At 41.2% G+C, this 27,997-nt stretch overlaps 2 protein-coding genes across 2 annotated transcripts in view; one reads left to right on the top strand and one right to left on the bottom strand.

Moving 5' to 3' along the window:
- Positions 1–402: 402 nt before the first annotated feature.
- The window catches only part of mbd4 (methyl-CpG binding domain protein 4), a 109,486-nt gene continuing 81,891 nt past the window's right edge, over positions 403–27,997 (top strand). The window contains exons 1-7 of the mRNA XM_082187418.1: positions 403–770; positions 1,499–1,872; positions 2,705–2,764; positions 3,833–3,967; positions 5,363–5,512; positions 6,139–6,242; positions 6,579–7,447. Coding sequence (XP_082043544.1) covers positions 670–770; positions 1,499–1,872; positions 2,705–2,764; positions 3,833–3,967; positions 5,363–5,512; positions 6,139–6,242; positions 6,579–6,653 — 999 coding nt within the window. The 5' untranslated portion in view covers positions 403–669 and the 3' untranslated portion in view covers positions 6,654–7,447. The remainder of the gene's footprint in view (positions 771–1,498; positions 1,873–2,704; positions 2,765–3,832; positions 3,968–5,362; positions 5,513–6,138; positions 6,243–6,578; positions 7,448–27,997) is intronic.
- Positions 9,699–27,665, bottom strand: creld1b (cysteine-rich with EGF-like domains 1b). Its single transcript, XM_082187406.1, has 11 exons — positions 27,156–27,665; positions 24,938–25,060; positions 18,015–18,097; positions 17,762–17,872; positions 17,468–17,559; positions 15,986–16,165; positions 15,808–15,903; positions 12,294–12,377; positions 12,129–12,224; positions 11,907–12,047; positions 9,699–10,713 (listed from the first exon to the last, which is right to left on the bottom strand). Exons 2-11 carry the CDS (start codon positions 25,052–25,054, stop codon positions 10,493–10,495), a joined length of 1,221 nt encoding a protein of 406 aa, XP_082043532.1. The 5' UTR covers positions 25,055–25,060; positions 27,156–27,665; the 3' UTR covers positions 9,699–10,492.

Consider the following 27,997-nt stretch of genomic DNA (forward strand, 5'->3'; position numbering starts at 1 on the left):
AATAATATTTAGTAATATTGTCATCATTTCCCTATTTTTGTTTGATGTGTTATGCATTCTAATTGTATCAGCATCTTTTCATTGGTAATGAAGAGAGAGAGAGAGGCTCTCTGACCGACTGCTGCTCTCCATCAGTGAGATATTCCTAATAATTGTGAGGAAGTCATTCAAATATATAAAAACACAACAGACAGAGGGTACTGCTTTAATTAAATACAGGTGATTTATTTCGAAAAATAAATGTTTTTTTTAAAAGTGCCCTTTTTGGTCCTTCCGCCCCGGAGGAGGTCTGTGCCATAGGTCTGTGCACGCCACTGTATCGAGAAATATATAATTGACAAGAAAGAAACTTTAAAACTGGCGTTATTATCCTCCGAAGCACTAGGTGTCGAAAGAACACTTGTGTATATCCAAAACTCTGTCTCTGAGCTTCCGTAGCAACACCAGTGTTGTCTATGGTGTTTACACTAAAATGTGAATCCTTTAGGTTGATCTGAAACTGTTCGTCGTTATGTTGTTCGGTTTATCCCGCGGTCACGGGAGTCTAATGGGCTAATGTGAATCAGTTCGCCGCTCTCGAGAGAATCATGTGTCCTGAACACGGACGACGCGACACAGCGTCATCATAACCGAAGTATCCACTGTTTGTTTCGCATTGTGTGCTTGAGCATGTCGATATCTGAGATGCAGAAAGCCTCGGGCTGGAGGAGAGAGATGAGAGAGAGACAGAGTGGTAAAACAGCGGGGAAAGTCGATGTCTACATCATCAGGTGTGTGTTTGTTGTCATGCGAGAAACGAAGCTTTTCAAAGATTCGAATCAGTTGATTCACAGATTCGTAAAGGTTTCGAAGCTTGTCTGTCGAGAGACTTTATCAGGTGTGAAATGAAGTGTTATTAAAATAAAAAGCGATTTTATCAATAACAAAATATTTATGTAAATGCATAATAAATAAATATATCTGACATTACTATAGTGAGTTGAAAAAAAAAATTTAATGCAATATAAACGAAATATTTTTCAAATAATAGTTTTATAATAATAGTTTTCAATGGATAAATTCATTTGGGTCTTTTGCATATAAATATATAGCTGCCTTTAAAATTTTAGGAAGGGGGTCTGTCTCACGAGGATGATCACATTTGCCCTCTAAAAGATTGAAAAGCCCAGTTCTACAGGATTTCTCAACGCAGTGTCTTTCACAATCTGATTATTTAAAGGTGCAGTAAGCCATTTCTGAGAAACGCTGTTGATATTTGAAATCAACTACAAACACACCCCTGCCTTCATTGCTCCGCCCCCTGTTGCTGATTGGCTACAAGAGTGTTGTGGTGCTCGGTCTGATTGGTCTGAGCCACTTTAGCTGTTTCAACAGCGTTTCATTGAAGCGTAGTTTGAGCTGTTTATTCAGCGTTATTTATTTGCGTTGACATTGCATATTTTATTTGACATTGGGTGTGAATGTACATTGTGATTGTGAATCAGATGCTCTCTCTCAGTCCTCAGGGCAAGATCTTCCGATCCAAGACTCAGCTGCACAGATTCCTGCTCTCACAAACAAACACGGAGCTGAAGATCAGCGACTTCGACTTCTCAGTGTCTGACACTCGACAAACGAGAAGGACACTGAAAGAGGGATCCAGCGCTGGAGTGACGGCAGATGAAGACGAGCGTCGAGACGAGGAGAGAGAGAGCGGAGAGCAGATCGGCCTGGAAGATGAACGAGTGAATCCAACTCTAGATGAACATTCAGACAGTTCTGCTTCCGAAAGCCAAGAACTCGATCGGTTAGAGATGACTGGAGGAGTGGAGGAGGAAAACCAGAGCCTGAAACACACAGACTGTGTGTCACCCTCTAGAAACACTGAGAACAGTGAGTGTTTCCTTATGAATATGAACCCCTGTTTACCGGGACACATTTATCCTTCATCCTTCCCTCGCACTTTGTTACAAATCTTTCCCTCGCGGGTCAAAATGACCCGAAGCCCTAAAATGATTAAAAAATAATTTGTTGTCCAGGAAACTTATTTTATTTACTTTTGATAATATTTTTTCTATTTTGAATGCAATTTTTTGGGGAGATTTTTTTTGTTATTTTTAATTTTATTTACCTTTAAATTACTGGAATTGATCAAAAAATTATAAATAAATAGTAATTTAAGCACATTCCTCACATTCTTTCAATTTAAATAAAAAAATAACACAATTTTATGCTTAACCCTTTTAATTCAGCTCAAAATATCTTACACTGGGAGTCTTTGCCGACCTCTTGTGGAAATATAATAATATAAGATGATATTTCATGACTCTAGATGGGCTTATAGCTCTATATGGAGCAAATAAGCTGTTCCTCTGGGTCCTAAAGTCAGTTATATTCAGTATGCATTCAGATACACATGTAGGCATTATACAATCATTTTTTGGTAAAGTTTTAGCATTTTTAGGTTTTTCTATGTGTACTGAAGCATTCCTTGCATTCCATTAATTCCTAAGGGGGTCAAACTGACCCGAGAGGGAAGGATTTGTTACTTTTTAAAATTTCAACCACAAAACTCCTTGAATCAATACAATTTTCTTTTTTGTGTATTCGTAGTTAAAGTGCAACAAAAGTCCTTTATTTTATTTTTTTTTATTACCAGAGGGAAGGATGTAATCATGTAAAAACATGGTCATTTTTAATAACTCTGTAATCATGTTCTTTTTAGGGTTGAAGTTATTTGCAGAGAAGCGGAAAACCAGTCCGTACTTCAGTAGAAGGAATAATGGTAGGTTTGTATTGAGTGATACTGTGACTGAACCAAAGCATGACTTTATGAAAGCTGTGGGTTCCCAGACAGCAACATAGTGTCGGCTCAGATCCGGCCCACATCTGGAACATGTGGATTCAGCTCGTACCGAATGTGGGCCGGATCTGGGCCGACACTATGTTGCTGTTTGGGTTAGTAGTGGCCAGAAGTGCTGTCCGGCCTTGCAAAACTGACATCCTCACCAGTTATTCAGATATTATTGAAGATTTTGTAAGCATATTGAGTAGTTGTGCTTGGAGTAAACCGTTTTATTTGTGATAACGCAATGAAACATGACAAATTGTGCAACATAATCTTTGGCCAGGCTGTCTTTAGAGGTGTGACGATACACTTCACTCACGAGACGATATTTTAACACTATTTTTAAGAAATCTTCTAAGACGAAATATGTGACTGGAATTTTTTTATTTTTACAATATAAAATAAATATATTTATTTATTGTATCGATAAATTGATTGTAATCAAATGTATCGATTGTATCGTCTGAAAGTCACAAAATATAATTTTTGAAATGTTTCAACTAAACTAAGTCTAACGATTATTTTGGTAATCAAGTAATCGGTCGATTATTTTGACGATTAATCGGATAATAATTTTTTTGTGTTAATAAAAATAGACCTAAGTGAACAATTGCCTTTAAAATGACTTAAAATACATATAGAATAAAATGAAGCAATAATACTTGGTTAAAATAAAGTATCAAAAGTTTGTAATCATATGGTTTTATTGAACAAAACTGTTAAAATACATCATGCAATATATGTAATATAAGCATATTAATATCGGCCAAACGACATTTCATTCAAATGTCCACATGCCATAATCTGAGATAACAACCGGCTGGATGTACATTATCTCTCTCTCTCTCTCTCTCTCTCTCTCTCTCTCTCTCTCTCTCTCTCTCTCTCTCTCTCTCTCTCTCTCTCTCTCTCTCTCTCTCTCAAAATCTCTTCTAATTGATTTGAACACAAATTGTTGCTGGACACTTATTGAATCATGATGAGTTATAGATATTTCTCTGTCAGCTCTGAGCCGTCCGAAGCGTAAAGCCTTGAGGAAATGGACTCCGCCGCGCTCGCCCTTCAATCTGGTGCAGGAGACGCTGTTCCACGACCCCTGGAAGCTCCTGGTGGCCTCCATCTTCCTCAACAAGACCAGCGGTACATTAACACATTCAGAACATCTGTGTTTATCCCTGATGTTCCCCTTCAGTCGGTCACTCTGACGCCACGTCGCTGACCGACGAATAGGAATCTGGCTAGAGAGGTCGATCTACCTCGAGTGTAACTAAACGAGCCAGTGTACATTGGCATGTGATAATAGCATCAGCTGCGCTGCATCACGGCACACGCAGATAATGAGCAGCAGGTGCAGCACATCTTCAGGTTTTCACTGAAGAGCCGAGCGGTTTATGCCTGGCAGGTCTACTATTGGCTCGTTTAGTTACACTCGAAGTAGATTGGCCTCTCTAGCCAGATTCCTATTCGTCAGTCACCGACGTGGCGTCGCTGTTCCCTCCTTCAGGGACCGAGGGTTTCATACGTAACTGAGACGTTCATGCTCATGTTTCCAGATGCTTGTGAGCCGCATCATACACTACCAGTCAAAAGATTTATGTTTTTAAAAGAAGTCTCTTCTGCTCACCAAGGCTGCATTTATATGATTAAAAATACAACAAAACAGTAATATTGTGAAATATTATTCCAGTGTAAATCATCTGTTTTCTATGTGAATATACAGTAAAGTGTAATTTATTCCTGTGATCAAAGCTGAATTTCCAGCATCATTACTCCAGTCTTCAGTGTCACATGATCCTTCAGAAATCATTCTAATATGAGGATTTGATGATCAAGAAACATTTATGATTATTATCAATGTTGAAAACTGTTTTTTACATTTTTATTTCATGATGCTATGATGAATAGAAAGTTCAAAAGAACAGCATTTATCTGAAATAGAAAGCTTAATCAATACTTGTATTCATCAAGGATGAATTAAGTGACAGTAAAGACATTTATAATGTTACAAAAGATTATATTTCACATAAATGCTGTTCTTTTGAACTTTCTATTCTTTAAAGAATTCTGAGAAAACATTTACACGACTGTTTTCAACACTGATAATAATCATAAATGTTTCTTGATCATCAAATCATCATATTAGAATGATTTCTGAAGGATCATGTGACACTGAAGACTGGAGTAATGATGCTGAACATTCAGCTTTGATCACAGGAATAAATTACATTTTATAATATAGTAAAATAGAAAACAGTTATTTTAATAATATTTAACAATATTACTGTTCCATAACTTTTAAACGGCAGTGTACATTTATGCATTTGGCAATCAAGGTACACATTAAATTTGATCAATTAATGTTTCCCTGGGAATCGAACCCATGACCTCTGTGTTAAAGCACTGACACCAGACTGTAGTGAAATCAGTAATACTGTGTGTTGCTGCCGATATCGAGGCAGAGCGTTCACGAGGGTTTGAACCGGGCGATGGGTGTGCATGTGATGGTCATGTGATGGTCATGTGTTCCTCTTCCAGGTAAGATGGCGATCCCGATGCTGTGGGAGTTTTTCCAGCGTTACCCGAGCGCAGACGTGACCCGAGTGAGTGACTGGAGGCCTGTGTCCCGTTTACTGAAGCCACTGGGTCTCAGTACGATCCGCGCCAAAACACTCGTGCGCTTCTCTGGTGCGTCTGCTGGAGGAACTCTAGAAAAGCTCAGTTTATCACATAAACATGCATGCATAAACATTTTCATTACTTAAACATAGGTAGTTTCATTACTAGGGCTTTTTCTTGTAGTGATTTATATCAGTCACATATATATTCCGAATAAATATCTATGGAAGCTTGTTTCTGCCACAGAGTAAAAAATGTCACAATGCTGACTTTGTTTCTTGCATTTGTGAGAAAAAAGCCAAAATTGTGTGATATAAACTTGCAGTGGAAGAAACAGAAGCGTGAGATAAAATGTCGCTTGTTTGTCATAATACATTTTTTTTAGGAATTGTGGAATTCCAAGAAATAGTCAAAATTGTGAGAGTTAACATTATTATGAGTTATAAACTTGTAGTTGTGAGAATTAAATACAGATTTGCAATATATAAACTCAGAATTGCTAGTCATTAACTCGGAATAGTGAGGGGAAAAAAGTTAAAATTGCAACTTACAAGAAAAGTCAGAATTGTGAGATTAATAAATCACAATTTCCTTCTGGAAACAAACTTCCATAGATATAAAATGAAGTGTATTGTGTTGTGTTGTTTGGCACAGCGCTCGTCTCATGATTGTGTGACGTTTCTCCCGTTTGTCAGACGAGTATCTGAGTAAATCCTGGCGATATCCCATCGAGCTCCACGGCATCGGGAAATACGGCAATGACTCGTACCGAATCTTCTGTGTGGAGGAGTGGAGAGAGGTAAACACACCATAACACGAGTGCCACGGCTGGTGTGTGTGTGTGTGTGTGTGTGTGTGTGTGTGTGTGAGTGAGAGTGAGAGTGTGATGGGTAGGTTTCGGGGTCAGGTTAGTGTGTGTGTGTGTGTGTGTGTGTGTGTGTGTGTGTGTGTGTGTGTGTGTGTGTGTGTGTGTGATGGGTAGGTTTAGGGGTCGAGTTAGTGTAAGAGGACAGAATATACAGTTTGTACAGTACAGTATAAACACCATTATGCCTATGGAATGTCCTCACAGGTATAGCAAAACAAACCTGTGTGTGTGTGTGTGTGTGTGTGTGTGTGTGTGTGTGTCCTGCAGGTGACGCCAGATGACCATAAGCTCAACGAGTATCACGCCTGGCTGTGGAGAAACCAGGAGCGCTTAGGAATCTGATTTGACTCATTTTAATAAACCATCATATCTGCAGAAGTGAGTCAGAGATCAGATGCACTGATGTGTTGATGTGCTTTTACCTCCTGAAGACACGATGAGCTGTTTTAAGTGTTTCATCATGTTTGTTCAGCAGTTTGAGGCAAAGATGTGTAAAAATAAAGGAGTTTTTTATCTTTTGTACATGCTTTGGATTTACTGAAGCCGGTGTGAAATGGTCTCCAGAACCCAGTTCACTTTTGTAATATTTCCTGATAGAAACTACAGTGTAGTAGATGACAGGGACATGTAGCCCTCATCCATAGGGAGCTGACTGGATGCTGAAATGTGGAGGAAGGGTTTTCAATTAAAAGTGTTGCCAACTATTTTCAATGGAAAGTTGCTAAAGCCTGCTTGAAAAGTGTCGCCATATGACGTCATGCACCAATTAGCATATTTGTGACATCACGACATGCAGCCAAAACTAAATGTATTCAGACACCTTCAACATTTCTCACATTATCACAGTTTATTCGCTATAGTTTAGAAAATGGTAATAAAATATGAGCAGAACTGATATTTGACTGGTTTTGTCCGTCCTTCTGTTAGACTGTCTCACACATGAATTATGTTGAATATCTGTCAGCTGTTAAATTTAACTACACAATTAGATAATACCAGTTTAGCTCAACCAATCACCAAGCAATGCTTCATTCAGTTCAGTCTGTGTGTAAAAAGAGCATTAGCAATTAAAGACAAAACACTTCAGCAAAACATGATCAGCTCAAAGTGTCGGAATAATATTTGGTCCCAAATTTGTATAACTTTTACTGGTAGTCCCTGTATGAAGAATATTTTGGGTATACTATGTCACAGTTTACTTTATTTTGCCCTCCTCACTTACATAGATGAACTATAGTGTCCTGATCACATTAGTGAAAAAATATCACAAATGATATCTGGTGTCTGACTAATGTTTGGTTTGACTGTACACTTCTGCCTAATGGCAGTTCACATCGGTTTTCTCTTTTAATCCAAGCACACATACTGTATTTTAATATAAAATATAGTCAAATGTCCAGGAAAGCTGTTCTCATTTACACATTACAGGCCAAAAACTCAAATATAGCAACAGTTGCTACAATTATAAGTTGCTACAATTATCATTTACAGTTAAATTGGCAACAATGTTTCAGAGCAAAAGAAGCTCATTTCATTTTGATAAACGATCTGTGCAATAATGTGTGATGATGAAGCATTCACAATTCTGATTTCATGTTCATCTTAAAAGAAGAGATGGGAGTTCATATTTGAAAACAGTGTGCGTATAAAAGATTGTTTTTTCCAAGTAGTTTTTATTGTCGAGTCCTGTGTCACCAGTTAAAGAAATGAGTAAAGCCAGTCAATTAATCAGGTTTTTAATGAAATCAGTGTCCTCCACCCTAACAACAGATTTACTAAAACATAATTCACATTAAGGCTGGCAGAATTCCCCCCCGCAGTCTCAGCTGTCAATCATTACAGGGCATATTCACACTGGAAGAAAATAAATATGACAAACAAGATAAATAGAAGCTGTGATGAAATATTTAAAGCATGCACACACACACACACACACACACACACACACACACACACACACACACACACACACACACACACACACACACACACACACACTGATCAATGCATTGACTCGTCTGTCCTGAGACTGAAGACATGACTGGAAGGCCACGTGTGCTGAACACACTGAAGGTGGAGAACTCAATCACATTCATTACTGCTTTTCTCATTGCATATTTAAAACAGGGTTCCCACGGCAACATAAAACCTGGAGCATTATTGTCCAGCTATCCTCCAGGAATCTTCAAGGTTTAGACATTCCTATAACGACTGTACATTTTCTTGCTGTGCTTAAACTGCAGCATTTGAAGCACTCGTGTGAACAGGAAAAATTGTCAAACCACAATGACTTCTTGTTTCCAATTTGTTGAACCAGTTTAAATGAGTCTGAGTCATTTAAAAATCCTTATCTAGTGATCATGAACATTTATTGATCAAAGAATGTGGGAACCCTGCTGAAATGAATCAAATGATTTGCCATAAAACACACACACACACACTCCTCACTGGAGATCAGACACACTGCACATCTTCTGTGACAGTGTTGCATTCATGCGTTTGGGAATGTTGCTTCTACTCATCATCTCCTCTGAAACCTCATGTTTTACGCATTGGGGCAATTATTATAAATTAATAGCGTATTCATGTATAAATGGGATATAAATAACATGTAAATAAGGAATAGTTCATAAAAATAAAAATAAATGTCCTGATTATTGACCCACCCCTGGGCCATCCAAGATATATAAGATAGTCTCCTCAGCCGAAGAGAAGTGAAGGTTCAGGATGTTTCTCCATCTAATGCGTAAAGTGAACGGCGCTCAACGTAGAACATTTTTGACGGTCCAAAATTCATATTTAGGCAGCCTCAAACCATTTGTCATTTTTCAGGAAAAAATGATATACTTTTTGACTACAAATGCTCATCTTCGTCCAGCTCTGTGAAGCACGAGCTCATGCGTGTTGGCAAGGTCACACGGGACTAGGGTTGAGTATCGTTTCAGTCTTAACGATTCCGATTCTGCTTATTGATTCCTAATTTCGATTCCAATAAGGAAATAAAACCTTAAGTGAGATGATATTCACATTTAGTCTTATTGCAAAACATGTCATTGTATCTGACTATCATGAACAGAAATCAACAGGCTAAAGAACACTTACACAAGGAGCGTTTGCCTGTGCTTTAAAAACACCATAGAAAGACCACTAGCCGAACTAATATAAATTATAAACATAAATTAAAAAGAAAAAGAATAAATTAGCAAACGCAACAAATAAATACAACTGAACAAAGATACGATTGAAATTTACAGTGTTTTGCGATATTCAGGTTCAAATTTAAAATAACTGCACTTTATAAATAAAATATACATTACAAATTTAGTTACAAAATTTATTTTGTGAAGAACGAGTGAATTTTCTCTGTCTTTTGTTGTTAGATTAGTGTTATTATGAGACGGCAGAAGGAATATTAGTGTTATTATAGAGACAGAAGGAATATTAGGCTGCTGTCACTTTAAGAGCTGCACTGATCTAATATACTGATACACACACTGTATAAAATCATATTAAAGCCACGTTCTGTGAGTGCTTTGGGTGTGTGTACAGCACAGAAAACAGTGTGCTAGTCAAGACCATTTTTGGCAACAAAACTGAAACAAATGCTAACAAACGTGTGACTTTGCCAACATACATATGTCATGCAAAAGGTCATGAACTCCACTGACTCGTGGACGCGCTTCGCAGAGCTGGACCAAGGCGAACATTTGTAGTCAAAAAAATATATATTTATATGATTTTTTTCCTGTAAATGACTGATGGTTTTGCTAGAGTAAGACCCTGGGGTTGAGCATCATTCACTCGCATTAGATCGTTTTCCTCCAAAACCTTCCTTTCTCTGTGGCTGAGGAAAGACTCAGCACTTCTTGGATGGCCTTGGGGTGAGTAAATAATCAGGAAATGTTTATTATAGCCTGAACTATTCCTTGTGCCAATACGTCCATGCCAACATATGTACAGTGTTTCTCCCTGAACGGGTTTGCACACGTCTCCACATCCCTCCGCTGTCTCGTAAACACAGCAGCAGCTGAACTGTTGAACACAGTGTTGTAAAAGAGCTTTTCAGCAGCAGCGTCGTCATCATTACCCAGAAGCACGTCCTAAACGTCCCTGCCCGACACGCGTTCCTCGAGCCACGACTGAACCCGGAGCTTCACGTTCCCTGTGGAGTCCCTCCATCATCAGCGTCCCTTCAGGATGCCGTCGAGCACGCGGTCCCCCTTCTCCGAGAGCCAGTATCCCGCCATCGCTGCCACGCCGCCGATGAAGATAGCGGTGAACACCATGTCTCCTTTAGCGGCGAGAGTAGCGAGCGCACAGATCACCACACCGAAGAACATCTGCTGGAGGACGAGCACCTCGTCGTCCGTCATGTCATCAAACAAGCCCTTCTCTGGACCCGCTGAGACACACACACACACACACACACACACACAGAGCAGGTTATAGAGTGTGTGTTTCTGTACAGCTCACACTCTTCTGAAACAGTGGGAAAACACTATACACACAAGTCATCCTATACACTGCAAAACATGCTTTTCTTTCTTGGTATTTTTTTTTTGTTTCCAGTCCAAATATCTAAAAAAAATTAAAATCAAGAAGCATTTACTAGATAGCCTAAGTAAAATGACATAGGAAAATTATTTCTTATTTTCCGGAAAAAAAAAAAGTGAGCTTAAAACAAGCAAAATGATCTGCCAATGGGGAAAATAAATCTTGTTTTCCATTTATATTAGTCGTTCCCTATTGGCAGATACTTTTGCTTATTTTAAGCAAAAACTCAATTTTGATTTTTTTTTTTTAAAACAATATATAATTTCTTATGTCATTTTACTTATCAAGTAAATGCTTCTTGATTTTAAGAATTTTTAGATATTAGGACTGGAAACAAGACAAAAATATTTGTCTATGCGGTGTTTGTCTATTTGTTGTATGCAGTGTATAACAGGCAAAAGTAGGATTGTGCTTCCTTGTACTAAGGGCCTAAAACTAACTTTTTGCCACACTGACCAACCATTCTAGAAAATTTACCGGCCATAAATATTTTTTACTGGCCATTAAACTGTTTTTGCAAAATCAGGCAGTAATGACACCAACATTTTAGATACCAGTGAAAATTCACAATTCTCTATTCCAATTTTAAGACCACATCTAAAACCACTAGCCTAATATATATCAAAAATATTATTAAAAACAAGTAATCCTTCAGTAATAAAATAAGAACAAATATCAAATCACAAGCAAAAGCACAAATAAATACAATATAATAAAGATACAAATGAAATAAACAGTGCTGTTCAGGTTTTTCAGGCAGTAGTTTTCAGGTACAGTAGGTAAGCAAATGTAAAATAACACTGGATAGTCTTCACTGCATAAATTAAACATCCTTATTAATTAATCCTCATTAAAGCAGTGAGTGATTTTTCTCAGTCCTTTGTTGTTTGATTAACTTTAAAAACAGACAGCAGGAATATTAGGCCGCTGTCACTTTAAGAGCGAATGCACGGACCCAATATACTGACACTGACACACATGCATTTACTTTCTCAACTGAATGGCCTTAGGACACTGGGATTGAGTGTGTGTTGCACTCACTAGGTGGCAGATTCTCCACACAAATGCTTTCCCGTCGGATGAATCCCTCGGCACACTCGCAGCGGAACGAGCCCTCCTCATTAACACACGCTTCATTGAGTCCAGGGCAGGCGATGGCTCTCTCCGCACACTCATCGATGTCTGACGAGAGATTTTCATCATCTGATCAAACATCATGTCAACAGAAGCATCGAATCGAAATCCGCTTGGTAAAAGTCTTACCTAGGCACTTTGCCCCAGTGATTCTGAAGCCTCGAGAGCACTTCTTACAGCGAGCCGGTCCGCTCCCCATGCAGCCCACACACGCCTGATCACAACCTACACACACACTCATCAGTGCACACGCAAACACACCCCTGCATCACTGAGTGTTAGTGTGACACTGACCTCTGCATTCATAAGAGCCGTCGGTGTTGAAGCAATACGTGTTCGAAGGACAGCGAGCCAACTCAGTGCCGCACTCGTCCACATCTGCAGAAACACACACACACACACACACACACAGGGATAAAGAGCTGGGACTGATGTGGTAAACTGGTGACAGAAGGCAGAATGCAGCTTATATGAAACATCTTGTTCAGCTGAAAATGATAAGATCATTATTTACTAATAATCACCCTCATGTTAGTTGTGTGTAATATGCAATATTGACAAAAAATATATTTTATAATATCTAATATAATGAAACATATTTGCTTGAAGGAAATAGCTTTCATTTATATTAATGCTTGAGTCATGTAGATAATGCACGGGTATGTGGTGTCTTTACTGAAGTGCTGTCAGAAACTTTTGCATTTATTTCAACTTTGTATATTTTTTTTTTCTTCGTTCGTCTCCGTTCGCTTTTTGAACGGAGTTGAAAGCACTTTGGGCACATAGCCATGCCTTGGGGACGACTTAAGAGTCGCCTGGTCCAAACTAAAGGCAGGAAGCGCTCACAGAGAGTGCTTGGAGGTCCACTACTCGCTTGACTGATGCTAAGGCTAGCAGTAATGCAATCTTGAGCGAGAGTGGCTTCAATTTGGCCGACTGTACCGGCTCGAAAGGAGGCCCTTGGAGGGCCCTAAGGACCGGTGATAGGTCCCAGGAGGGCACTGTAGGGGGGTGTGGCGGGTTGAGCCTCCTTGCTCCCCTCTGGAAGCGAACAATCATGTCGCTGTTCCCTAACGACTGGCCGGCCACTGGGGCATGGAAAGCTGCAATGGCCGACTGGTAGACTTTGAGCGTGGATGGGGTATGGCCCGCATCCAGTAGCTCTTGAAGAAATGAAAGTACCAGTGGTACTTTGCATAATGCAGGGTCCTGGTTCAGGCCTGAGCACCAGCTGGAGAACAAAGACCAATAAGGGCATAGAGGCGTCTCGTGGACGGAGCTCTAGCCTCACAAATGGTGCTTAGGACTCTCGCTGGGCCGTCCGTAAGCTCCCGTCGAGGGGCTACACATGGAGGGCCCATAGTTTGCTACGGGGGTGCCAAATAGTCCTGTTCCCCTGGGAAAGGAGGTCTTTCCTCAGGGGTATCGGCCATGGGGCTGCTTTGAGCTGCTGAATCAACTCGGGGAACCAAGGTTGGGTTCGCCAGAGAGGGGCCGGGGGAAAAGCATAAAGGAGGTGGCTGGGCCACTCGTGGAAGGAGGAAGGAGATCCAATGACATGGAGTCATCGTGAAGATCCGCCGAACGAGATAAGACCACTCGTTTCAAATGAGGGCCGCTGGTCTGAACGGGTTAAAAGCACAGGTGATATCTCTCTCTCTCAGGAGAAAGTGAGGCATGCGGGGCTCAGCCAGCGTGAGCTCACTCACATCCAGTTGCTCAGCCCTCTGGCCCCGCTGTTTCTATCTCCGAGGCTCATGGGTGGTGAAGCCACACTCTGAAAAGAACACAATCCGAGAGACAAGAGATGAGTGAGGCTAGGGGTGTGCGATATGACGATTTTTGATCGTGGACGATTAAAATGTCTCCACGATCTGCTTTTGAAGAAATATCGTAGTATCGTGGATTATATCTGTTCTGGCGCCTCTGTCCCAACATACTGAACAACGCGACGTATATTCACATAAAATGTTAACGCAGCGGAACGGGACACAGCAGTTCACAAAAGTTCATAATCTGCATGTGCTTTAATGCCTAAACATTTAATTTGTGTGCTGATGCGCTCTAACGTGTGCGTTTCTCAGCGCGTACATGTGAAGCTCACATGCACTAAAAGCCTGTCTACCAGCGCCTGGATACTGGACCAAGTTATCTTTCGAGTCTTATTGTGCTAATACTATCAAATACACACAAGGTCTACATAAACAAAGTCGGTTATGTCTAAAGTGAAAGCAAACTTGAGAAAATTGAGAGAAAATCTGCTTGTCAAATGAGTGTATATTAGACGCGTCGAGTGCAGCTCTTAAAGAGACAGTAGTAATAGTGTAAACGCTGCCGCTTGTCCTTAAAGGGATAGTTCACCCAAAAATAAAAATTCTCATTATTTACGCACTCTAATGTTGTTCCAAACCTATATTAATTTCCTTCTAATATTTTGTAATATTTTTGTAATATTAATATTTTGAAGAATGTGGCTATCCAAACAGTAGCTGGTCCCCATTGACTTAGGACCATAGGAGAAAAATATACTATGGAAGTCACTGGGGTACATCAACTGTTTGGTTACCCACATTCTTCCAAATAACTTTTATTTTCAACAGAAGAAAGAAACTTATTCGAGTTTAAAACAACTTGAGAGAGTAAATTATGACAATTTGAATTTTTAGGAGAACTATCCCTTTATTGTTAATAAAACAACAAAATGCAAAGAGAAAATCACTCACTGCTCTTGACTGATAACTTTAATAGTAGCTTTAATAAGTATCAATGTATAATTTATACAGTGAAGTCTATGTTTTGTTTTATTTTCATATTTGTTTATTTAATTACTTTCTTCAATGCTACTGTTAAATACACCCACTGTAGCTGGAAACAAAGCACTGTTTATTTCATTTGTATATTAAGTTGTGTGTGTGTAATGTGTATCTTTGATCTTAATATTTAATAACAAAGAAAATAATGACAAAATGTTTTATCTTCGCCCCTGTCTGCGATTGTTTTGTATTTTATATTTTGTTACCTAAGGCTTTGTTTTTAAAATATGGACATTAGTTTGGCTGTAATGCTCAGTCACAAAATAGTAAAACCAACAGAAAAAAGAATCGTGCTAAAATCGTGAATCGTGATTTTCCTGAAAAAAATGGTGATATGATATTTTTGCCATATCGCCCACCCCTACGTGAGGCATTCTCTCGCTGTGCCTGTCCTCATCATGCAGAGGTGCTCTGCATGTGCCACATCCGTGGCGCGACATTTGCATCAACATTGCTGCTCTTTTAGATCGAAATTTGCCTTTTAGGCGCTTGCCAGAGAGTGCAGGGAACCAGCGCGAGAGCTCGCCACGCATTGATCAGCTGGGTGGAGAGCATGCTGGATCTGCTGCAGTTTGCTGGCTTGCTCTCTGTTCCGCTGCTGGTTCTGTTTTCCTGTGCGAGGTCCGGAGATCGTCGCTGAAGGAGATTAAATCTGAATAATATGGCGAAATGAGCTGCTTTTATAGGTAGTTGCCCCACCCCTTCTGGTGGGCTCTGCGCTCAGATCGGCGGGCTGTGCACCGATTGGTTTGCGCAGTTACGCCGCTCCGCCATTGGTTCGTGCAGTTCCCACTGACCAGCCAATAGCGTGCGAGTAGTCTCTGCATTGTTAAGGCTGTGCTGTAGCACTGCGTGACTTTATAAATGGCTTCAGTATTCAGAGAAAAAGGAGTTTCACCATCGTGTCTGCAGACGCAATATGACAGACCGTTCGAAAGGGAAGGTATTAGTGTGGAGAAGGCCTCAGATGTCTGAGGCTGTAGTGTGTAACTCACCCACACACTTGTTGCTGTGAAGGATCCATCCAGGCTTACAGTCCTGACATCTGTTGTCTTGAGGACCTTTACACTTCTTACAGGAATAATGGCAAGCTGCCACAAAAAAGACAGATCATACAATTAATCTCCTCATTCATGAGTTGCGTTTTCTCCCGTCCCTCGAGAGCCTGGTCACCTGAGCAGGGCGGCTGCGTGTGATTGGAGCTCTTCTCCCGGTAGTATCCGTCGGCACAGTCCTGACACAGAGCGCCGGAGTATCCCGGGTCACACACACACTCCCCGTCTCCCAGACGCGTGCCTTCACCTTCACAGCGGCCCAGACCTCCACACACTCCTGCAGGGCCGGAGGGGCACTCTACACACACACGGGCACACACACACGCACACACACACACACACACACATGATTGCATGCACACAGTCGCATGAACACATGCACATTTACACACATACGCACACGCACATTAACGCACACAGACAGAAACACAGACACACACACACACACACACACACAGAGCATTAAGTATAAGAACAGGCTTCTCTATTGATATTTGTGTGTTTGACGTGACAAATACTACAATACAGGCACAGGCAAGCATGAAGCATAACTGTATCTTTAGGAGTCAATATAAACCCAAACACTGTTTCTGTGGAAAATATGGGAAAGCTGATCAACCGGGTTGGTGCATTTGAGCAAATATTATATTATCTGATTGCCGTAAGGCAGAGATTCTCACATTACATGGCCTGGGGCCAATATTTCAGAGTCAAGGTACGTTTATTTCTATAGCGCTTACAATACAGATTATTTCAGAGACTCTTTACAGTGATAAACAGGGAAAATAAGGGTTAATGCTGTAAAATTCATCGATTATGAAACAAATTCAGTTTTACCTATAAGCTCTACAGAAGACAATAGAGTTATTTATATATCGTTCATGGAACTCTTTTTTTCCTGAAATATTTTAGTTGAATGTTCATCTTCATAACCAAGAAATAAAACGTTTTAAAGCATTTAAAACATCTGAACATTCAGAAATAACATTTCTATAACTAAATTGGAATTTTACCTAAACATTCTAATAACATATTTCTGTTAGCTTGGTTATAGTAGTAGTAATAATAATCATTTATTTTCATTTGGCATTTAAATGTGCAACAATCTACATCTACATCTACAGCTGCATCTCAGATCAGGATGTGATTGTGAAAAAAAGATTACTTTGATTAAGACTTTCCATTAATCAATCAATCAGCAATGTGTGTGTGCGCATGTGTGTGTTTGATTGCATACAGTATGTGTGTGTGCGAGTGTGTGCGTGTTTGTATGCATGTGTGTGTGCATGCATGTGTGTGCATGTGCGTGCGCCTGTGTGTGTGTGTTTGTGTGCACATATGTATGTGTGCATGTGTGTGTGCGTGCGTGCGTGTGAGTGAGTGAGTGAGTTTGCGCGTGTGTGAGTGAGTAAATGAGTGAGTGTAAGTTTGCATGCGCGTGTGTGTGTGTGTGTGTGTGTGTGTGTGCACATATGTATGTGTACATGTGTGTGTGCGTGCGTGCGTGTGAGTGAGTGAGTTTGCGCGTGTGTGAGTGAGTAAATGAGTGAGTGTAAGTTTGCATGCACGTGTGTGTGTGCACATGTGTGTGTGTGTTCACCTGCACATTCAGGCCCGTAGTGTCCAGACGGACAGCACAGTCGGAGCTCCTCGATGCACAGCCATTCGAACAGGTCTGGAGACTCTTGCTGTCTGTAACCTCACACACACACACACACACACACACTTTCTCATAGACACTTTCCACAACTCACAGCTACAAGCAGATGATTTGCAGATGAAGTCGACAAGTGGTCTGGAACCGAAATCCACGAGTTAATCAACCGAGAGTTTGGGCTTTATGTGACGGTGAGTTAACCCTGTTTTGCACAAACACACACACACACACTCTCACCTGTGAAACCACCACGTCTCCACCTGGTCCTCGATCTGCTCCAGCAGCCGGTTGCATTCAAAGTCAGATTTGTCACACGCCGCCTCTACAATCTCCAACAGACGCGTCTCACTGCAGACACACACACACACTTTTAGATAAAGGCTGCGAGCCGAACATTTTGATCTTATTCGTCAAACCTCTGTTCTGAAACAAGCACCCGTTCCTCTTACAGCATGATGAGAAACGTGTATATTTGGAGAAACATCTTTACCTGCGTGTGTATTTGGCCAGTTTCTCCTCTTCCCAAGCCGTATTCCCTCCTCCAAAATTCTTATTGGCTGTTCGCTCCAAGCCCTGAAACAACAGTCATACACTTTATAGCTAAAGTTATAGTTCATATTCTTTGTGTGAACGGGCCGTATCACTCGGTTCAGAAAATGATGCATAAATTACACACATGCTCAATCAGGCTGGCCAATATATTTGCAAAGATTTTAAAGGTGAGATTAAGCAAATGTGTGATTTTGATGATTTTAATGTTTACTAAAAAAGCTGCATCATTAGATTACAGACTCTTGTTTTTGCATGTGTTCATAATAGTATTTTAAAGTTTTCATTAAAGCGTAACAAGCCATGAACCAAACCAATCTCACAACACTACAAACTTTAGTTTGAAGCTAAAAAGTTATTTGAAAATTGACCAAAATACACAAAGGTACAACACTGTGAACTTAACGACTTTAGTGAGAGAAAGAACTACAATCCCATGAAGCATTGCAAACAGCAATATATATATTTATATATACACGACATATTTTATAATTCACAAAAAAAGAAATTACTGTGTGAGAAAAACAGTAAGTTTTAGTGTCAGAGTTGTAGTGTCAGTACTACATTATGTAAGGGATAATGTACATCCAGCCGGTTGTTATCTCAGAATAAACCCGACGGTGATCAGGATCAGGTCTTCATCAGCCTGAAGGGGTTTATTCTGAGATAACACACACACACACACACACACACACACACACACACACACACACACACACCTGAAGGGGTTTATTCTGAGATAACACACACACACACACACACACACACACACACACACCTGAAGGGGTTTATTCTGAGATAACACACACACACACACACACACACACACACACACCTGAAGGGGTTTATTCTGAGATAACACACACACACACACACACACACACCTGAAGGGGTTTATTCTGAGATAACACACACACACACGGCTGGATGTACATTATCCCGCTTCTTACACGGCTACTTCCACAAGTTAATAATAAGACAAAATATTGATTTGAGTTGAAATATTTTATTAGCTCTTTAAACGCAAAGCTTCCGCGGAGAGAGCAGTTTCATCAGCGAGATCAAACTAGACAGACATTTAAGAGATACGGTATACAGTCATATCACTTATTACACAGCATTTCACCACATCAATAGTTATGGAGATTAGAGATATTGATTTCAGATTAAACTTTTAAACTCGTACCTGTTTGTATCTCATAATCCAACAGTGTACAAAACAAGAGTCACAAAATGGCAGCCACTGCGTTTGTATGAAACGAGAGAGCGAGTCCACGATACTGGATGGCTTAATTAAATAACTGTACACTAAATATTGATTCGACTGAGTTTTAATATTTTATTAGCAAATGCAAAACTTCCACGAGGAAAAACCATTCCTAGTGACTGTATAGCGCTGCTGGCTTCAGTGACCCCGATGAGCCGGTGTTTCTGTTTTCTGTTGTTATCTGGGAATAATATACCTCTGGATGTGTGATTGACCAATCAGAATCAAGCATTCCACAGAGCCGTGTATTAAACTGCTATATATAATGTTGAATATAATGTATAATAACGCAATAGGGGAATATTTGTGGGTCCTGATAATGCCAAATTTTAGCAGCCTCGGAGCCGTTACACCCCTACTATGCATACAATTTCTTTAACACACTTTTCATAATATTAAATAAAGGGTGAAGAAGATGTTAATTTTCCTAGGCTGGACATCAGTTTTGGCCACTACTGTATCTTTTCCGTGTATTGTTGTTTTGTTGTCCTGAGCCCATTTCACGTTTAAGATGTACACATACCTATTTCACTTTATATTATATATATATATATATATATATATATATATATATATATATATATAAAATGAACCTGAATTATAAATGTCTTTCCTCTGCCTGAAGTAACCCAGCAAGCAATTTTGCATTTAAAAGACGTCTAATAGCGTCCAAACACAGCCAGACGGCTAGGCTAAAACAAGGCAAAATTTGGGCTGTCAGTGAAAATTTAATAGACGTCTAAACCATCGCCCAAGAACAGACGAGTCATCAATTAGATAAAGAAATGAAACCAGACACCTTGTAATCACTGTTGACTTTGCTTCCATGATGGAATATCAAACATCTCGCAGGTTATTTTGGCAAAAACGACATGTAACCAAATTCAAGGTTATTTTGGCTAGAAGTGTGTTACTCATAGCCGGACTATATTGGGTGTACATAGTTAACCGAGACGGTGAAATGACGGCTATTGCTTGCTGGGAAGTTTCAGACAGATGACAGTCACACACACCTGGATGAAGCGCTCAGTGAGTTACAGTCAGATGACAGTCACACACACACCTGGATGAAGCGCTCGGTGAGTCAGATGACAGTCCCACACACACACCTGAATGAAGCGGTCAGTGAGTTACAGTCAGATGACAGTCACACACACACCTGGATGAAGCGCTCAGTGAGTTACAGTCAGATGACAGTCACACACACCTGGATGAAGCGCTCAGTGAGTTACAGTCAGATGACAGTCACACACACACACACACCTGGATGAAGCGCTCGGTGAGTTACAGTCAGATGACAGTCACACACACCTGGATGAAGCGCTCAGTGAGTTACAGTCAGATGACAGTCACACACACCTGGATGAAGCGCTCAGTGAGTTACAGTCAGATGACAGTCACACACACCTGGATGAAGCGCTCAGTGAGTTACAGTCAGATGACAGTCACACACACCTGGATGAAGCGCTCTGTGAGTTACAGTCAGATGACAGTCACACACACCTGGATGAAGCGCTCAGTGAGTTACAGTCAGATGACAGTCACACACACACCTGGATGAAGCGCTCTGTGAGTTACAGTCAGATGACAGTCACACACACACCTGGATGAAGCGCTCGGTGAGTTACAGTCAGATGACAGTCACACACACACCTGGATGAAGCGCTCAGTGAGTTACAGTCAGATGACAGTCACACACACACCTGGATGAAGCGCTCAGTGAGTTACAGTCAGATGACAGTCACACACACACCTGGATGAAGCGCTCAGTGAGTTACAGTCAGATGACAGTCACACACACACACACACCTGGATGAAGCGCTCAGTGAGTTACAGTCAGATGACAGTCACACACACACACACACCTGGATGAAGCGCTCAGTGAGTTACAGTCAGATGACAGTCACACACACCTGGATGAAGCGCTCAGTGAGTTACAGTCAGATGACAGTCACACACACACCTGGATGAAGCGCTCAGTGAGTTACAGTCAGATGACAGTCACACACACACACACACACCTGGATGAAGCGCTCAGTGAGTTACAGTCAGATGACAGTCACACACACCTGGATGAAGCGCTCAGTGAGTTACAGTCAGATGACAGTCACACACACACCTGGATGAAGCGCTCAGTGAGTTACAGTCAGATGACAGTCACACACACACCTGGATGAAGCGCTCAGTGAGTTACAGTCAGATGACAGTCACACACACACCTGGATGAAGCGCTCAGTGAGTTACAGTCAGATGACAGTCTCACACACACCTGGATGAAGCGCTCTGTGAGTTACAGTCAGATGACAGCCTCACACACCTGGATGAAGCGCTCAGTGAGTTACAGTCAGATGACAGCCTCACACACCTGGATGAAGCGCTCGGTGAGTTACAGTCAGATGACAGCCTCACACACCTGGATGAAGCGCTCGGTGAGTTACAGTCAGATGACAGCCTCACACACCTGGATGAAGCGCTCAGTGAGTTACAGTCAGATGACAGTCACACACACACCTGGATGAAGCGCTCGGTGAGTTACAGTCAGATGACAGCCTCACACACCTGGATGAAGCGCTCAGTGAGTTACAGTCAGATGACAGTCACACACACCTGGATGAAGCGCTCAGTGAGTTACAGTCAGATGACAGTCACACACACACACACACCTGGATGAAGCGCTCAGTGAGTTACAGTCAGATGACAGTCACACACACACCTGGATGAAGCGCTCAGTGAGTTACAGTCAGATGACAGTCACACACACACACACACCTGGATGAAGCGCTCAGTGAGTTACAGTCAGATGACAGTCACACACACCTGGATGAAGCGCTCAGTGAGTTACAGTCAGATGACAGTCACACACACCTGGATGAAGCTCTCAGTGAGTTACAGTCAGATGACAGTCACACACACCTGGATGAAGCGCTCGGTGAGTTACAGTCAGATGACAGTCACACACACACCTGGATGAAGCGCTCAGTGAGTTACAGTCAGATGACAGTCACACACACACCTGGATGAAGCGCTCGGTGAGTTACAGTCAGATGACAGTCACACACACCTGGATGACGCGCTCTGTGAGTTACAGTCAGATGACAGTCACACACACACCTGGATGAAGCGCTCAGTGAGTTACAGTCAGATGACAGTCACACACACACCTGGATGAAGCGCTCGGTGAGTTACAGTCAGATGACATTCACACACACCTGGATGAAGCGCTCAGTGAGTTACAGTCAGATGACAGTCACACACACCTGGATGAAGCGCTCGGTGAGTTATAGTCAGATGACAGTCACACACACACCTGGATGAAGCGCTCAGTGAGTTACAGTCAGATGACAGTCACACACACCTGGATGAAGCGCTCGGTGAGTTACAGTCAGATGACAGTCACACACACACCTGGATGAAGCGCTCTGTGAGTTACAGTCAGATGACAGTCACACACACACCTGGATGAAGCGCTCAGTGAGTTACAGTCAGATGACAGTCACACACACCTGGATGAAGCGCTCGGTGAGTTACAGTCAGATGACAGTCACACACACACCTGGATGAAGCGCTCAGTGAGTTACAGTCAGATGACAGTCACACACACCTGGATGAAGCGCTCGGTGAGTTACAGTCAGATGACAGTCACACACACACCTGGATGAAGCGCTCAGTGAGTTACAGTCAGATGACAGTCACACACACACCTGGATGAAGCGCTCGGTGAGTTACAGTCAGATGACAGTCACACACACACCTGGATGAAGCGCTCGGTGAGTTACAGTCAGATGACAGTCACACACACACCTGGATGAAGCGCTCTGTGAGTTACAGTCAGATGACAGTCACACACACACCTGGATGAAGCGCTCGGTGAGTTACAGTCAGATGACAGTCACACACACACCTGGATGAAGCGCTCTGTGAGTTACAGTCAGATGACAGTCACACACACCTGGATGAAGCGCTCAGTGAGTTACAGTCAGATGACAGTCACACACACACCTGGATGAAGCGCTCGGTGAGTTACAGTCAGATGACAGTCACACACACACCTGGATGAAGCGCTCGGTGAGTTACAGTCAGATGACAGTCACACACACACCTGGATGAAGCGCTCAGTGAGTTACAGTCAGATGACAGTCACACACACACACACACACACCTGGATGAAGCGCTCGGTGAGTTACAGTCAGATGACAGTCACACACACCTGGATGAAGCGCTCAGTGAGTTACAGTCAGATGACAGTCACACACACCTGGATGAAGCGCTCAGTGAGTTACAGTCAGATGACAGTCACACACACACCTGGATGAAGCGCTCGGTGAGTTACAGTCAGATGACAGTCACACACACACCTGGATGAAGCGCTCAGTGAGTTACAGTCAGATGACAGTCACACACACACCTGGATGAAGCGCTCAGTGAGTTACAGTCAGATGACAGTCACACACACACCTGGATGAAGCTCTCAGTGAGTTACAGTCAGATGACAGTCACACACACCTGGATGAAGCTCTCAGTGAGTTACAGTCAGATGACAGTCACACACACCTGGATGAAGCGCTCAGTGAGTTACAGTCAGATGACAGTCACACACACCTGGATGAAGCGCTCAGTGAGTTACAGTCAGATGACAGTCTCACACACACCTGGATGAAGCGCTCGGTGAGTTACAGTCAGATTACAGTCACACACACACCTGGATGAAGCTCTCAGTGAGTTACAGTCAGATGACAGTCACACACACCTGGATGAAGCTCTCAGTGAGTTACAGTCAGATGACAGTCACACACACCTGGATGAAGCGCTCTATGAGTTACAGTCAGATTACAGTCACACACACACCTGGATGAAGCGCTCAGTGAGTTACAGTCAGATGACAGTCACACACACACACACCTGGATGAAGCGCTCAGTGAGTTACAGTCAAATGACAGTCACACACACACCTGGATGAAGCGCTCTATGAGTTACAGTCAGATTACAGTCACACACACACCTGGATGAAGCGCTCAGTGAGTTAGTCAGATTACAGTCACACACACACCTGGATGAAGCTCTCAGTGAGTTACAGTCAGATGACAGTCACACACACCTGGATGAAGCTCTCAGTGAGTTACAGTCAGATGACAGTCACACACACCTGGATGAAGCGCTCTATGAGTTACAGTCAGATTACAGTCACACACACACCTGGATGAAGCGCTCAGTGAGTTACAGTCAGATGACAGTCACACACACACACACCTGGATGAAGCGCTCAGTGAGTTACAGTCAGATGACAGTCACACACACCTGGATGAAGCGCTCAGTGAGTTACAGTCAGATGACAGTCACACACACACACACCTGGATGAAGCGCTCTGTGAGTTACAGTCAAATGACAGTCACACACACACCTGGATGAAGCGCTCTATGAGTTACAGTCAGATTACAGTCACACACACACCTGGATGAAGCGCTCAGTGAGTTAGTCAGATTACAGTCACACACACACCTGGATGAAGCGCTCTATGAGTTACAGTCAGATTACAGTCACACACACACCTGGATGAAGCGCTCAGTGAGTTACAGTCAGATTACAGTCACACACACACCTGGATGAAGCGCTCAGTGAGTTTGCGGCAGGTCTGACAGGGAGCGGTTCTCACGGTCCCCACCGACAGCAGAGAGCAGAGCACCAGCACCGACACCAGGGGCCAGGACCACCACATCCTGACCTGCACACACACACACACACGCTGCTGCATTACATAAGCTCATGGAGAAAAGCATATCTTCAAGGGCTTTATGGAAGCTGGTGTTCAGAATCATTCATCTCATGGTAAGAGTTATTCATGGTACTTTGTTTTAATGTTTTGCACACAAAGGTTCCAGCTCCTCCATGACGTTTTCAGTAGTGTGTGTTTACTGGATAAGGGCTTTTAAAGGGGACCTATTATGCCGCTTTTTACCAGATGTAATAAGTCTCAGGTGTCCCCAGAATGTGTCTGTGAAGTTTCAGCTCAAAATCCTCCCCAGATCATTTGTTACACCATGTAAATGCCCATTTTAGAGTGGAAGCAAAAACATGCTGATTTTGTGCATGTATCTTTAAATGCAAATGAGCAGCTGCTCCGCCCACCTATCAAGAAGAGGGCGGAGCCTTTACAGCTTATGCATCGGATAATCTGCCAAAAACTAAAACATCTGTTTGGTTTTGATTATAAACTCATGCTCACGTGATATTGCAGTTCTTAATCATCATTTCAAGTTTATTATCTGCATGTGTTTTAAATAGAGATGCACGATATATTGGCCACCATATCGGTACTATCGGCCGATTTTCCCGTATTTCCTTCCCGAGTTATTGCATGTCAAACAAGAAAGATATGCAAAATCATAATAAAAATTATATATATTTTTTGTCTTTTATAAGCAGTTTCTCAGCATGAAAATGTCCAAATGTTATGTAATTTATATTATCTAAAAATTTGAAAAGTGTTCTATAGATGCCTACCTTTTGACTCTCCCTGCTATAGTTTTGGAGTTCTGAGTCTTTAGTTTTGTTAAACCATTCAAACGCAACAAATCAAAAGAAACCGCACTGACAGTGAATGTCCTGTTTATGTGACGCACGCCGGTATCAAGTTCTTTTTGCACTGGAACGAATAATAACACATACAGTTATGCCAAAATGTCCGTTTTGTAGAGTCTCCTCATAAGAGCGGTCTCAAATGAGTTCAATAAAGTCTTAAATGAACGTAAATAGTTGTGAGAAAATGAGACGTGTGTGAGATACACACAGCAGCGGCGTCTCTGTCAGCAGCGGCCGGTCTTAAAGTGATTATTGTAACAAAATATATGTGTGTGTTCTTTGTATAATTATTTTGTATATATAAATACACACACATGCATGTGTGTGTGTGTGTATATATATATATATATATATATATATATATATAAAAATAGAAGAGAAATGTGTCATTTATATATAAAGTAATTATATTTATATATAGTATAAATTATATATATATACAGTATATACTGTACATGCACATATGTGTGTGTATTTATATATACAAAATAATTATACTAAGTACACACACACATATTATGTAAACACAAACTTTTATTTTGGTGCGCGATTTATCGCGATGAATCGTTTCACAGCCCTATTCACAATTCATATAAATTTCAAAGCAGCTTTCCAAAAAAATTATTGTTTCCATGTAGCAATTTAAGAAGTATTCTTTTCTCAGCCAGAGATGAGTGTGTTTTTGACGTCCATATGACAGTGATACACAGATATAATATAGCAGCTGATGTCATGTATTCAGTTAAACAGGGTTGGGCAGCTATTACAACTTGAGCTTGTAATAATTACAATATAAGGATAATATTTCTAATATGACATAACATAATAACCATATTATCATATGTGCAAGGCAGTCTCAGCTTTAAGAACAGCTTTTCTAAACACGTTTATATATTAGATGTTTAATCGTTAGATTGGCTGACTCTTCTGCACTGAATCCTAGAGCATCAGTTCCTCTTCCGGTTTGATTGAGCTCATCTTCAGTCGAGTGATGCTGATGCTGCATGAATGTAGGCCACTGACTGACTGAGAGTTCATATATTCATGCAACATAACAGCTCAACTCTTAAAACCAACGATGTCGTTCATTGCATTGCTCGCCAACACTATATTTGTGCTCAAATTACAACAATGTCTCTCCGGCGACGCGACCAGACTGAAACATTGTTGCATTCACCAGCTCTTTCATCTGAATACTGACGCAAGATGCTTTCATGTTTTATATTCTGTATACTCACTTCACACGGTTGCGCTTGGGTGGTAAACAGCCTCCAAATCTTTCCCACGGAAACCCGTCTTCAGGGTGTGTGTAAGAGCCGTGATATCGCTGTATTAAACACCTCCACCTCCGGCCCCGCTCGCTCTTCTAGTTCATTCTGTGAGCGATGCTGCAGCTGAGCGCTGAAGTCCCGCCTCCTCCCGTGAACAGCCAATCAGAATTAAAGAAGGATTATGTGCACCTATCACAGATCGCCGTGTGCCAAGATGAAAGGTGTGGATCGCGAGTCGTCATAGCCCCGCCTTAATCATGTTACAATACAAAGCACATCTAACATTTTCTTTCTTTAAAAAAAAATATAAATACTTGCGTTTGATTGGTATTAATGAATGATTCAAAATTACTTAATCAAATAACGTTTTTACATTGTTATAAGGAGGTCTGTGGTTGGTCTTATATGTTTTGTATTTTTTTATAACACCTAGCCTATGTGTTGCTTTTTGTATTTGTATTTTGTATTTGTATTTGTAATTTTTTTACATATTTGATCTTTTCTTTTCTTTACACACACATATATATATATACAGAGGTGTAAAGCCCAGGTTCAGAAAGTAAAAGTCCTGCCATATGTTTGTCATTGTTATAACGAAGTCTGTGGTTGGTCTTATATTTTTTTGTATTTTTTATAATACCAAGGCTATGTGTAACATCTTTTTTTATATACATATTTGATATTTTCTTTTCTTTTATATATATAAAAATTATTCTATTTATATATATATATATATATATATATATATATATATATATATACTGTATAGAATAGAATATTTTGTATCGCTCCTTTTCATGATGTTGTGC

This window comes from Leuciscus leuciscus (assembly GCF_965113295.1).
Source record: "Leuciscus leuciscus genome assembly, chromosome: 13".
In the NCBI taxonomy this organism is placed as follows: domain Eukaryota; kingdom Metazoa; phylum Chordata; class Actinopteri; order Cypriniformes; family Leuciscidae; genus Leuciscus; species Leuciscus leuciscus.